Below are 13,167 nucleotides of genomic sequence, written 5' to 3' on the forward strand. Positions count from 1 at the left end.
ATGAGCAATTCAAGGGAAAGGATAATATCTTATCAATTAATTTTATTCAAAGTACTTGGCATGAACCCAGCCTATAGTCCTCAATGAATGTTTGTGGAAATGAATCAAATTCTGCAGAAAACTGATTAAGCATTGAGGGCACAAGATGACTACAGAGAAATCTGATCATTCTCACTAAATACTTTCTCAGATCTGATCACTGGAGAGCTTGAGTAACATTAGCCCTTTAGACATAATTCTTTTTATCCCTTTATTATTATTAATCAGTCCTCCCTGATTAGATTTTTATGGATTCAACCAGATAACACTGAGCTGCTCTTAAGCTATCACATTTCACTGCTTTGTCAGGTTTGGACTTAATGGCAGAACTGAAGAATAGCAAGTGCCAATATCAATTTTCTCTGAACTTCCTCCTGGGGGTAGTGAGAGAGGGATATGGGGCCTCCTGGGGTTTGGATGGAAGACTATGGAGCTGCGTCTTGCCCTCCACAGACTGGCTTGTTTTGTGGTTGGCTCGATAGCAAATCTTGGGTGTAGTAGTTTTAATAGCACTGCAGAGAGCCATAAACAGGAATTATAGACATCATAGAATTAAAAACATGCAGTGTAGAATTAAAATTAGAAAGTGACTTTTTTTTTTTTAACCTTGTCCAAGAAACACAGTAGCTTAGCAGTGTTTCTATCAGCATAATCCACTTCTGCCATCTGGTGGTCATGAATAATACTGACCTCTCACACATGGCCTGGCTCAGCAAATGCCGCAGTGAGCTTTCCTGTAGGTTCTCTATTTGGACAGCTGGAATAGGCTGGCTTCCATCGGGAGGGAGTGGATGATGAAGCACAGACTAGGGAGGCTGCCGTGGCTGCAACTCTGTGTTCCTTTTGGAAATGAGGCTATAATGAGGGAGCTGGGGGACCAAGATTAAAAACCTAGAAATTGGCTGCCTTCGAGCCCTGCGTAATAGCAAACCCCTCCACAAACTGTCGAAGGCCAGGCATTGTGCTGGAGCTCAGGATTCAAAAAGCAATAAAGTGTTGTCTCTGCCCACAAGGAATTCCTGGTCTACTGAGGGAGACAGACATGTAACCAGGTAAGTTTAATACTTACCTGTGATATGGGAGCTGAGAGGAAAGGTGCCTGCCTAATTATGCCAAGGAGCTTCAAGGAAGTCTCCCCAGAGGAAGAAGCATCTCTATTGATTTCAAATTATTCCAATTATTTTCCTCCTTTTCTCAGCATTCTTTAATGCTCAGAGCCAGTGAGAGCTTCAAGTGATGCCATGTTTTATGTTCATAAAATAGGAAGAGAGATTAATAAGTAGCTATAAGGAGATAATTATATTTTATGTTTCCTTTCCTTTAAAGTTTCTGGCTGGGATCAGTTTCATTGGTCTAAGGGAATAAGAACCAAGCTTCTATTGTATAGATACTGCAGTTTCAGGTTCGAGTAGACCAGTATTCTCCCTACCACACCACTGGCAAAAAAATGTTACTAAAGAGCCATTAATCTAGCCTGCCTACACCCAGCCTAGGGCAAAGAAAAAGATATATTTAAGACAGTGTGGGAGAGGAGCAATTGAATGGGAAATTGAGCTGATATCTCTCTCCTAACTTCTCTCCTCCTTCTGCCTCTTCCTAACCAATAATACCTCTATTTTACTCTTCTTGATGAGTTTTAAAATGTAAAAGGTATTCCTTGTGCTGCCCATTTAGAAAAGCTTTTTTGGCTTGCAGAGAAAAATGAGGGTGGCATTGGAGGTGGGCGCTTTAACAAGGAAGACATTTATCTCAAAATGTCTTCCTGATAAACATTGACTCTGGAGGCAGTTTAACAAAGACCACCTACGTGGTTTTGAGGGCTTTCCTCTGATTGAAAATGGGAGCCAACATTTTTGGAAAGAATCCCAAGCAATTGGAGATGAGGAATATGATCACATTTTCCTAGCACAGATACCATGTCAGCAGTTCAGGTGATGAGGCCCACAGACAGCCACATCAGACATGGATATAAAAATCAGAAAGCTGGAGAGTGCTTAGTTCCACTAAGCATACTGAATAAAGCAAAGGAGAATCAGAAGAATCTGAACGGCATTAGGGAAGTGGATCAAAACAAGCAATGGGACTCAGAGAAGCACCTAACAATGAGAGTCCCACCAACAAAGCCCATTATAATTATAGAATAAATACAGAATATGGAATGCACTGCAATTTTTTTAAAAACTGGGTTTTTAACAAAAGCATTAATTTGTTAATTTAGCCACTCAACAAACACACACTGAAAATCTATTTTGTAACAAGCACTGTAGAACCTGTGTTCAAAAGCTCAATGAAACATTATCTCTCTCTTCCAGGGGCCAATTTCTAGTGAAAGAGACTAAAAGATGGAGAGATGGTATTTTTATCAACACAAGTATAGAAATGGGTATGATAGGGCAGCTGACATTACCCGATAGGCTCATCTTAGCTCTGTTTACTAGCTAAAGAAAAGAAAGAAAACTTGGTAGTATCTTATATGTTACCAAATACTCTATTTTATGGTATCATTATTCAAAGAATTGGAATGTGGTAAAATGTAATTATAATCAAATAGTCTTGCTCCAATGAGTGAGGTGCAGTGGGACCTTACAGTACCTGCAGGTTAAGTAGTAGTCAAGAGCAAAACACTGAGCTAAGGCTGTACCACCCAGCTCCACAATGACTTACCTTCCCTGAATCTGTTTGGGTATCTATAAAAGAGGGAGAGCATTAGTGCCCATTTGGTGGGGTTGTTGATAAGGTGCACATAAGATACTGGACAGCTACTAAACTGTGTTCTTGGTGTGTGTGTGTGTGTGTGTGTGTGTGTGTGTGTGTGGTGCTGAGGATCAACACAGGGCCTTATCTCAGTGAATACAATCAGGATCCCTTAATCCCACACATAGATACTTAGCTTTTTCAAATGATAGCTTTGAATGTGAATTGTAATACATTCTGCTGTCATATATAACAAGTTAGAATAAAAAATAAAATAAAATAAAATAAACAAATGATAGCTTTGTTCCAAAATCAGACAAACATTGCCATTGGGATTGCCTTACTTTTTCTGGGAGTTCAGGATTTCAAAGCACTCTAAGTTTCATGTGTGGGTGACAGGGCTTAGATGGCTACAGTTATGTGCTGGTCACCCAGTTTTCTGGGAAAAAAAAATATGATAAGATAAATAAAAGCCCTGTTGTGTAGCACTTACCAATTTCTGTGATATAAATACTCCCACCATGGTCTATTTCCAGGTACCAACCGTTGAAAAAATGACTCACACAAATTCCTGAATTCAGAGCAGTGAGTTCCCCTGAGCCAGTGGGAGCTGGCTCCAGGGCCCAGCCTAGGCAGCTTTGAATATGTTTGTTTCTACTTTCATGCCAGCATTAATGGCAGCAGATCTTTCACCATTGTCTTCAACATTTTTTATACTCATGTTGTTTTGAAATGAGGCACACTGCACTCAGAAGTAAGCTATGTTCTACAAAGATTATGAGATGGACCCACTGAAATGGATGTATCTAACTTGACGCTGATCATAAGTGAAAGTTTAGGTAGGAACCATTCTGAAAATCTGATTTGGCATATAAATAATATAGCTTCATAAAAGATGACTCTTTTTAACAGCCTTTTGCTAATACTCCCTAGGGGAAAAGAGAAATTGAAAATGCTAAGTGTATTTCAGTATTACTGCTTTTCTGCCCTGTTAGAACACCGGAGCCGAAGTGATCGCCGAGAGCAGAGAGCTGCTGTCCCTCTTTCCATCGCTGCTCCACCACTGCCAGCCTACCCTCCAGCTCACAGCCAGAGGAGGCGCGAGGTGAAGGACCGCCACTTCCTAACGGTAAGCTTGATGGCCACTGCAGCCCGGTGCTTGCTGGCCAGGAAACATGAGTGTCTTGGGAGTCAGTTTCCTCCCAGTGAAGGAGCTGAGCTGACTGGGAGAGCAAACCATGGCACTTAGGAACAAATACATTTTCCCCCTTTCATTTCTGAAAGGAATGCCTCTATGGGGAAATAGATTAGGGATAGATATATTTTGTAATTAACTGGTTGCACAATGCAGTGAATACTAGTTAAGAAACTTAAAGCCAGAAAACAAATTTACTTTGAATCCCAGTTCTGCTTACAAGCTAAAGAATTTAGGGCAAGTAATTTACCTTCCTTGCCCACAGTTCCCTCATCTGTAATATGGAGGAATTAATAGTATTGAGTTTGCAGGGCTTGAGGATGAAATGAGATAATGCGTGTGACAGAGCTTAGCACAGTGACTGACTGACACAGAGTAAGACCTCCATAAATGTCAACCACAACTACTGTTACTATTAGTCAAGTGATAACATGGCTGACTCAGTGGGAAAAGCTGGAGAAGAACTTAAGTGATGTGGAAAATCACCACCTGAAGAGAAATTGTGTCATCATTTCATGCTTTCTCATTCTACAAAGGAGGATCATTCTCCAGGGTAATTTTCTACCTTGGTAAGGTCATCACTGTTGGTGATTTCACCCTTATCCAGGAGGGGTGAATATGGCTGTAACCCCAAGCATAGGTCACAGATGATAAAGCTGATTCTGGCTCAAAATACCTGCAAACACTATGAGCTACTTGCAAACATGTCACCCCAGATGTGCTTTCTGGGGCCTCAATGGGGACAAGTGAGTACCTTATGCCTCTGAGATGGGTGTCATTAAAGTGAGGAACAATGGTTTCTGTGACCAAATCAGCCCATACTGCCTGCCTTCATGTCTGCACTCTGCTTTCTTATTCTTTGAGGCCCAAAGTCTAAAGAAGCTACCACGGTGTCAGTACAAATTGAGGCTTTTATTTGAAATTAAATTTGTACATAGGACTCTCAACCCTGCACCCTTATGGATTGTACAATACACAAAATAGTGCAGAATATTCATGTACCAAGATAAGCAAACATCTAGATGAAAACAGATTTCACCTAAATGAATTTTCATGATATAACATATCCATTAGGACTTTGAGCGATATTGGACATATATAGACATTTTTTTCCTATTTGCAGCTAGGCAGCAGGCTCTATGTCCTTCAGTGCTCCTTAAGTGCACACTAAGTGCCATGTCACACTCATTACATTGCTGTGATGTAGCCCAAGGATGAGAAAGGGAGGTGAGAGCCTCTTATGGTTTTCTCGTTCTTCTGATGGAGCAGTTACACATGCTAGTGATTTGTTATAAAGGCCCTGCTCGGCAGAAGTTCTTATTAAGCTCAAATCTGCTTGCCAAAGCATTTGTTTTTAATGAGGCATTTTTGGCATAAAAATACTAAAAATATTTTTCCCATTCATTAAAAAATGTTTTGTGGCTCATTAAGTTGGTTTTCTTGTGCAGGGAGGTAAGAGAGAAGAATTTTGAGTGTTTACAGAAACGACATAAAAATATAACCCTTTCTCATAATCTGCATAATTTTAATAATGTCTAAATACCAAAGTAAGACTATAGGAAAGCCTTAAAATAATGAGTAGCAATGAGGGTGCTTCATTTACCCAAAAAACATTGAAGTCAGGGTCATCAATAAGACACTACTTTGGAAAATTTGCCCATCTCAATGGATAATATTTAGCATTTCTAAATAACTTGGGGGAAATTTGGTTTCATTTCTCCGATGGAGTTTGGGTCACCAAGTTCATTGGAAGAATTTCCACTCGAGTCGTGTCCCTTAGAAACTGGCTAGAGCATGGTTCTATGCATTCCACTTATAAAGCTGGATATTGCTGAATGAATAAAGGTTTCAGATATGTAAGAACAGGAAATTCACAGCCAAATTCCTAGATTCATAGTTTTTAGAAAATTGCTGGATAGAAATTTTCTTAGATAGTAACTCTCATTCACTCATCTGTGAGACTTAATTAAGCCATTTTTCTTCATCTAAAAAAAATCATTCAGGGTAAGATTCTGATGTAGTCTTCCACAACTCTACCAGCTATCATACTTTGGTCATTACTGGCATAATCTGTGAAGCCACATTGCCTGGATTTGAATACCAGCTCTATCACATCCTAGCTGTATGATCCTGAATATGTTAAAACATGTGAATATGTTAAAACATGTGAACAGTGCTTGATGTATTCCAGAAATTTCAGGCCTTAAGATGATGATGATGATGATGATGATGATGATGATTTGCCGTTCAAGTAGTTGAGCTATCTGTGACATAGTGATAAGATCATAGGTCTAACTGGATTTAAATCCCAGCTATACATTTTGGTTGTATAATCTGGAAAAAAATATTTTATCTTTTTAAAATCCACATTTCTTCATCTGTAAAACAGGGATGATAATTTCAACTTTACAAGATTGTTAAGAATTAATGATGTTATATAAATAAGATTATATCATATTGTGAAAGTGCTCAGCACAGTGCCTAAAATATCTGGATATCTTAATCTATAACCATTTACATTAAAATTCTTCCCAGCAAATTAAAAGCCTGTAATGTTTACTCACAATTAAAACTGGAAGACGTGGACTAGGGTTATGGCTCAGTGGTAGAGCGCTCGCCTAGCACGTGCGAGGCCCTGGGTTCAATCCTCAGCACCACATAAATATAAATAAATAAAGGTATTGTGTCCAACTACGACTAAAAAAAAAAAAAATATTTAAAAAAAGACTGGAAGAATAAATTATTACACCATTTTCTGAGGGCAAAACTCATTTATACCCTTTGATTCAGCAATTCTATATCTAGGAATTTACTGCAAAGCAATAGTAGGTGTATGTAAAGATTTATTTATTAATGTGTTCATCAAGGCACTGTTTATAATAGCAAAAGAGAGTTATAGATACCATAGGTTCTAACAATAGGAGCTTAATTTAATGAATCCTGATATATGTGTATGTGTGTATGTATTTATATATGAATGGAATATCAAAAATTGTGACATAGAATATTTGATGACATGGAAAAAATTTATGTTTCATGATCAGGGATTTTTAAACAGTTTATAAAATTGTATATAGTATGATCACAAAAACATCTGAGTGTACAGTATACACAGAGAGAGAGAAGGAGTTAGGAGAAAAGTATGCAAAGCTATATATCCGTGGTTCCCAAACTGTGTGCTGAAATTCCCTAGGGCACTGCAGTGAACTCCTAAGGGGACCATGGGATATTTTAAATTTCCAAGGGAGACATCTGTCTGGTGACATCTGGCAATGCTCCAAAGTTAACCCCACAGGTCCCACAAGTAGGAAGAGGGGATGCTTAATATCTTGTTGATTAATTTACATCAGAAGTTTTCCGAGGGGAACTCACAAGAAACTGGAGTAGCCAATTTAGCTTAAAACGCTGTGAGCTAAAAAATCAAGGGGTATATCTAATTAAAGCCCATCTGGGAGTCCTCCCTTGGAAAAGGTGGTAAAAGAGGTAATTTCAGAGAAAGGATCCCTAAAATGATAGTATCTCTTCCATCCTACTAATATATTCTGAAATTTTATAGCCAGAGACTATATATTTGTTTCCTATTAGAGACCAGCCCTGCTAGATATTTAACCTCTAGGAAATTAATTTCTGATCATTTCTTTGGAACATGAGGCTATTGTGGATCTGGCTACAGGGAAGGGATTGAAACAAATGTTTCTAAATCCATATTTTCACATAATATTTTAACATTTTTTTAATTCAACACAGAAAACACAGCTTTAGAGTGGTAAAGGGCCTAAAGAGTTATTTGGGCAAGGCTGGGAGCCAATTGTAAAAAGTTCATAGTAAAAATGTTATCCCAAGGGCAACATGAAAGAGAAATTGCCTGGGATCAACTTCTGTCCACATGATTGAACTTTTGGCTCCAATGAATTTGTAAGTGGCAGGATACTAATTATGGTGGGGGGTTCTGGGGGTAAGGAGAGAAAAGGGTGTCTCAGTGTGATGTATTCATGTACTAAGCAAAAACCCATTTATTGTAACTCCTTTGCCTCCAGGTAGAATTCTTGGAGAATTTTTTCTCATCTAGGTTGTGGTGAAACTGAGAATAACAATTGAGTATCAAAACAAGGAGCCTTTGCCAGAGCAAGAACAGGTAGCCTACTCTCTGAAAATCCAACCATGGATTTTCACTCTTAATACCAGCCATTAGAGGTGGCCCATGCGGTGTTTGTTGGTAAGAAGCAGTAGTTTTATGTTCTCAATAGCCTTTAGATTTACAGTGCTGATGGCCAGAAAGCTGCTTGTTAGAGGCAGTTGAACAGATCTTTTTTAAAAAAAATCAAAATACACATTGAGACTTCCAGGTTGCTGAAGACAATGGTACTATACTAGGTCCCCGTCTCCCAGTGTTTCCTTCAGAACTGGTGTAGGACAAGATAGGGGAAATAAAACTGCACAAAATACCCCATCAGCATTATTTGAGGATAGAGAATGCCCAAACACCAAATTAACTGTTAAATAAAAAAGAAAAACAAGTATCAGTGTGTCTCCTCTTGTTACAAGGTAAGGGAGGGCAGATTCAATAAAACTATACAGAAGAGGGGAACTAACAGTGGGACTTAAGGTTGACCAAAAACAACCTCTAGAAAACATTAAATCTACCCTAAGACTGAGAATACTTTTTAAAAGTCCAAATAGATACAAGCTACCAGAAGAAGATTTAAAATATGTATACTTTACAAAAGCAGTCTTCCATATACAAAGCTTCTTCTGGGGGAGATCAAAGGCAAAAAAAGAAGAAAAATATGTCCTTTGGCAACTAGAAATGAAGGAGAAAAGACAAAAGAAAAAATTGAAGGACAAATTACTCCTTCCCTGCCAACAAGTAAACTAAGATATCTGGACTGTGATGCACTGATAAAAAATGGTGAAATTAAACTAATAAACTTAAATAAATTTGTTTCCATAGAAGAAACAGAAGTTATTAAGGAGCCATGCCACAGACACAGATGGTTTCCCAGAGGAATTTGATTAAACCTCCAAAGTCCATATACTCCCAATGCTGTATAAATTGTTTCAGAGCATTAAAAATGAAGTAAAATTTCCCTGTTTCTTTCATGATACTTAAACTGCAGCCCATAAAAAAATAAAGATATCTGCAGCTGATATCACTTATGATTATTGATTCAAAAATTCTAAATTACTTAGCAAACAAAATATACCATTACATTAAGAAATTAATATATAATAACTAAATAGAACTTATTTCAGGAAAGGAAGGTTGGTTTAATGTTGGGACATCTATTAGTGTCTTATACATAATAACAGATCCAAGAAGGGCAACCCTATATGATTATCTCTATGGATGCTGGAAAAACCTTAAACAAAATTCAATATCAATTTTTAACTTAAAAAAAGACTTGAGAAAATAGGAATTGAATGATACTTCATTAAAATTTTATATATTCATATTACATATATGTATATATAACATATGCATATAAATATATATTATATAGAAATGATATCTATTATATTTATAGTTTTGTTTTTAATTTTTTAAATTAGCTACACATGACATTACAATGATCTTGGCTTTTTAAAAATTTTTTTTTTATATTTATCATTTTAAGGTATATGTATTAGTCAGAAAGTCAGTACCTTACTTAATGGGGAACCAGTAGAGGCATTTCTACTAAAATCAGGAAGAAGCAAGAGTGCTCACTATCTTTCTTACTGTTTAGCATTGTATTTGAGGTATTAATCAATGCAATTAGACAAGATAAATCAGTTAGAGGCATAAGAATTGGAGAAGAATAAGTAAACTCATATCTATCTGAAGATATTATACCAGAAATATACAGCATTAATACCGCCGATTATCAGTGATGAGTTTTGCTCTCTCACATGTTGAAATATAGCATTAGAGAAGCACGCCGGGGTAAGCACGTGAAGCAGTTTATTTAAAAAGGGGTAACATAGACTTCTCTCAGGAGGGAAAAGGGAGCTCTAGCTCCCATAGTATCCAAAGAAGTGAGAGGTCCTGCCTTTTTTATAGATCTTAGGCTTCCTTTGTTTTCCTGCTCTCCTCCCCTTATACTAGGCCCTCCTCTCTCATACTAGGCCCAGGAAATGCTCCGTGGGGTGGTCAAAAAGTGAGAAAGACAGGGGCTGGAGAGGCCAAGGTAGTGTGATCTGGGCCAGAAGGGGTATAATTGACAACTCCCTGTAGGGAGGGACAATCCCTGATTCAGGTTACCTTAGCAACTGGTTGTAGCAGGGGCGGGTTATCTTGATAAGGGTGGAGGAAGGGCTCTGAAGGTATTAGCATTTCAATCCCTCTCCAACTTCCTGGATTCACTCAAATTGGCCTCCTTGATCTGACTTGACTTGATTTACCTATCTATATTGACTGTCTAATTCTGGCTTCAGTATACCCCCAAATCCTAAAGAATCAATGATAAAACTAATTCAAGCAATAAAAGAATTCAGTAAGGCAGCAGGGTATCAATTACACAAATGATAGCCCATTGACATTTGGGGGCAGATAATTCTTAGCAGCTGATACACTGTGCCATATTGGGCAGCATCCCTGGCCTCTACCCACTAGAGGTCAGTAGTGTTCCTTTCATGACTTGTGACAACCCAAAGTGTCCCCAGACACCAAATGTTCTCTGTGAGAGCTATAATCACACCTCATTAAGAACCATTTAATTAGATGCATACCTCCCACCATAAACAAAACTAAATTCCAAATGGATCAGGGACCTAAGAATAAAAAATGCAACCATATACATACTAGAAAAAAAATATGGTTAATTACTCTTTGACCTCAGCCTAGGAAAAGCCTTCCTAAGTCACTCAAAGTACAGATGCAATAAAGGAAAAGCTTGATAAATTTGAATAATAAATATTTTTGCATTCTCAAACACAATAAACAATGTAAAATACAACTGGAAAACTGGGAGAAATTTGTGCAATGGAAAAAAGGCTAATATCTCTAATGGATAAATACTCTGAAAAATTGAGGGATAAAGAGCAAAAATCTAGAAGAAAAAAATGAGTGAAAGATGTAAATAGACAATTCAGGAAAAATATACTTTTTTTTTTTTTTTGGTACCTGGGATTGAACCTGGGGTGTTTAATCACTGAGCCACATCCCCAGCCCTTTTTTATTTTTATTTAGAGACAGGGCCTCACTGAGTTGCTAAGTGCCTCCCTAAGTTGCTGAGGCTGACTTTTGAACTCACAATCCTCCTCCCAGCCTCTAGGATTACAGGTATGTGCCACCACACCCAGTTAAAAATATTTCTTAAACTTAATAAAAATTGTTCAAACTCACTTATAATTAGAAATGCAAATAATACTGACATACCATTTATCACCTATTAGATAGGCAAAAATTAATATTACAACAATATGACAAAAACAATATGACAACATGCTCTCTTGGTGTACCCTAGGGAAACGGGTACTCTCATACATTACTGGTCTACCATTTGCAGTTCAACCTATCTGGAGGACAATTTGGCAATATCTAACAAAACTACAGATATACTTTCTTTTTGCCCCAGCAATCCCACTAAAAATACACTTCCAATAATACAAAAAGTTTATTTATTGCACTACTGTTTACAATTACAAGATATTAGAAACAACCAAAATGTGTGTACATAGCAGAGTGATGAAGTAAACAACATGATATCCACACAAATGGAGCTATAAATTAGCAAGAAAGATCTTTATGAACTAATATGGAGTGATTTCTAGGACATACTGTTTTGTGAAAAAGGCAAAACCAAGAGCGTCTATCCTATGCAATCCTTCACGTTAGAAAGAAGGGTACATGAAAACAAACAGGTGTCTACTTGTTTTCGTAAAAGAATAGAGTCAGTTCTGCAATAATACAACCTATGCATCCCTAAAAATCTCCCACTATGCAAAACTACACAATAAAAACCAAAGGTTTATGGGGAAAGCAGTTAGGGGCACAACACTAAAAGACTACTTCCATACCTCACCCCCTCCGGCCCTTCCCTCCATCCTCCCTCCTCCCTCTCCCCTCCCTCTCTCCCTCCCTCCCTCCCCCCTCTCTTTCCAAACACACACAGATAGAAATCATGGTAAATTATTAAGAAATACATAAATAAGCCAGATGTGGTGGCACATGACTGTAACCCCTGCAACTTAGGAGGCTGAGGCAAGGCCAGCCTCAGGAACTTAGGAAGACCCTAAGCCACTTGGTGAGACCCTGTCTCAAAATAAAAAATAAAAAGGACTGAGGATGTAGCTAGTGGTAAAGCACCCCTGGGTTAAATCCCCAGAATAAAGAAAGAATAGAGGAGGAGAAAAGAAAATACATAAACCATAAACACTGTAGTAAATTGGCACTTCACCTAGAAAAGAAACCCTGAAGTTTGCTTATGGAGTGAGCATCAGAGGGGCTGCGGTTGTCAGTTACTGGGAAGCAGTGGAAGGAGGGTTATTTGAAATTGAAGGGAAGGTTGTTAACACCAGGTTTGAATGGGATCCTAATACAGGGTGAACTGGGGTACCGATAGATATTTGAAGTGTGTTGGGGGTGCATGTTGTGCGTGCACAAGTGTTGTATTCTCATACAGGATAGTTCAGCTGGGTGCAGTTCCTGCATTCACCTAGAGTTTCTGATGTATGAAATCATGCATAAACAAATGTGAAATTCACATTATGCTCAAATCATTCTCTTAACATATCAATCACATTGGAACAAACTCGAATTTTCAAAACAAGCATAGCAAATTGACCGCTGCAAGAAGGATAAACTAGAAACTAATGACACTGATTTGCCTACAAGAGGTAGATAGGGATAGGTTAGTAAGAATGAGGAACTGGCTGGGCACGGTGGCTCACACCTGTAATTCCAGTGGCTTCAGAAGCTGAAGCAGGAGGATTACAAGTTCAAAGCTAGCCTCAGCAACTTAGCTAGGCCCTAAGCAACTCAGCAAAGCCCTGTCACTAAATAAAATATACTTAAAAAGGGGATAGTGATGTGATTCAGTGGTTAAGTGCCCCTGGGCTCAATCCCTGGTACCAAAAAAAAAAAAAAAAAAGAATGAGGGAATGGTAATGGGTTAGTAGTAGTGTCAAGAAGGAGTGTCATTTCTCTGAGTGTATTTTTTGTGTGGCTCATTAGAGCCAGGTAATGTTATAATATGCTCCATAAATAAATAACATCAGTCAGAATGTGAGGAGAACCCCAAAGTTGAAAATAAATAGTA

At 38.0% G+C, this 13,167-nt stretch overlaps 1 protein-coding gene across 3 annotated transcripts in view; it reads left to right on the forward strand.

Moving 5' to 3' along the window:
* The window catches only part of Nhs (NHS actin remodeling regulator), a 332,316-nt gene that overhangs the window by 289,838 nt on the left and 29,311 nt on the right, over positions 1-13,167 (forward strand). For all 3 annotated transcript variants that reach the window (XM_077107085.1, XM_077107086.1, XM_077107087.1), the window contains exon 3: positions 3,729-3,862. In XM_077107085.1, the coding sequence (XP_076963200.1) occupies positions 3,729-3,862 (134 nt within the window). The remainder of the gene's footprint in view (positions 1-3,728; positions 3,863-13,167) is intronic.

This window comes from Callospermophilus lateralis, chromosome X (genome assembly GCF_048772815.1).
Source record: "Callospermophilus lateralis isolate mCalLat2 chromosome X, mCalLat2.hap1, whole genome shotgun sequence".
NCBI lineage: Eukaryota > Metazoa > Chordata > Mammalia > Rodentia > Sciuridae > Callospermophilus > Callospermophilus lateralis.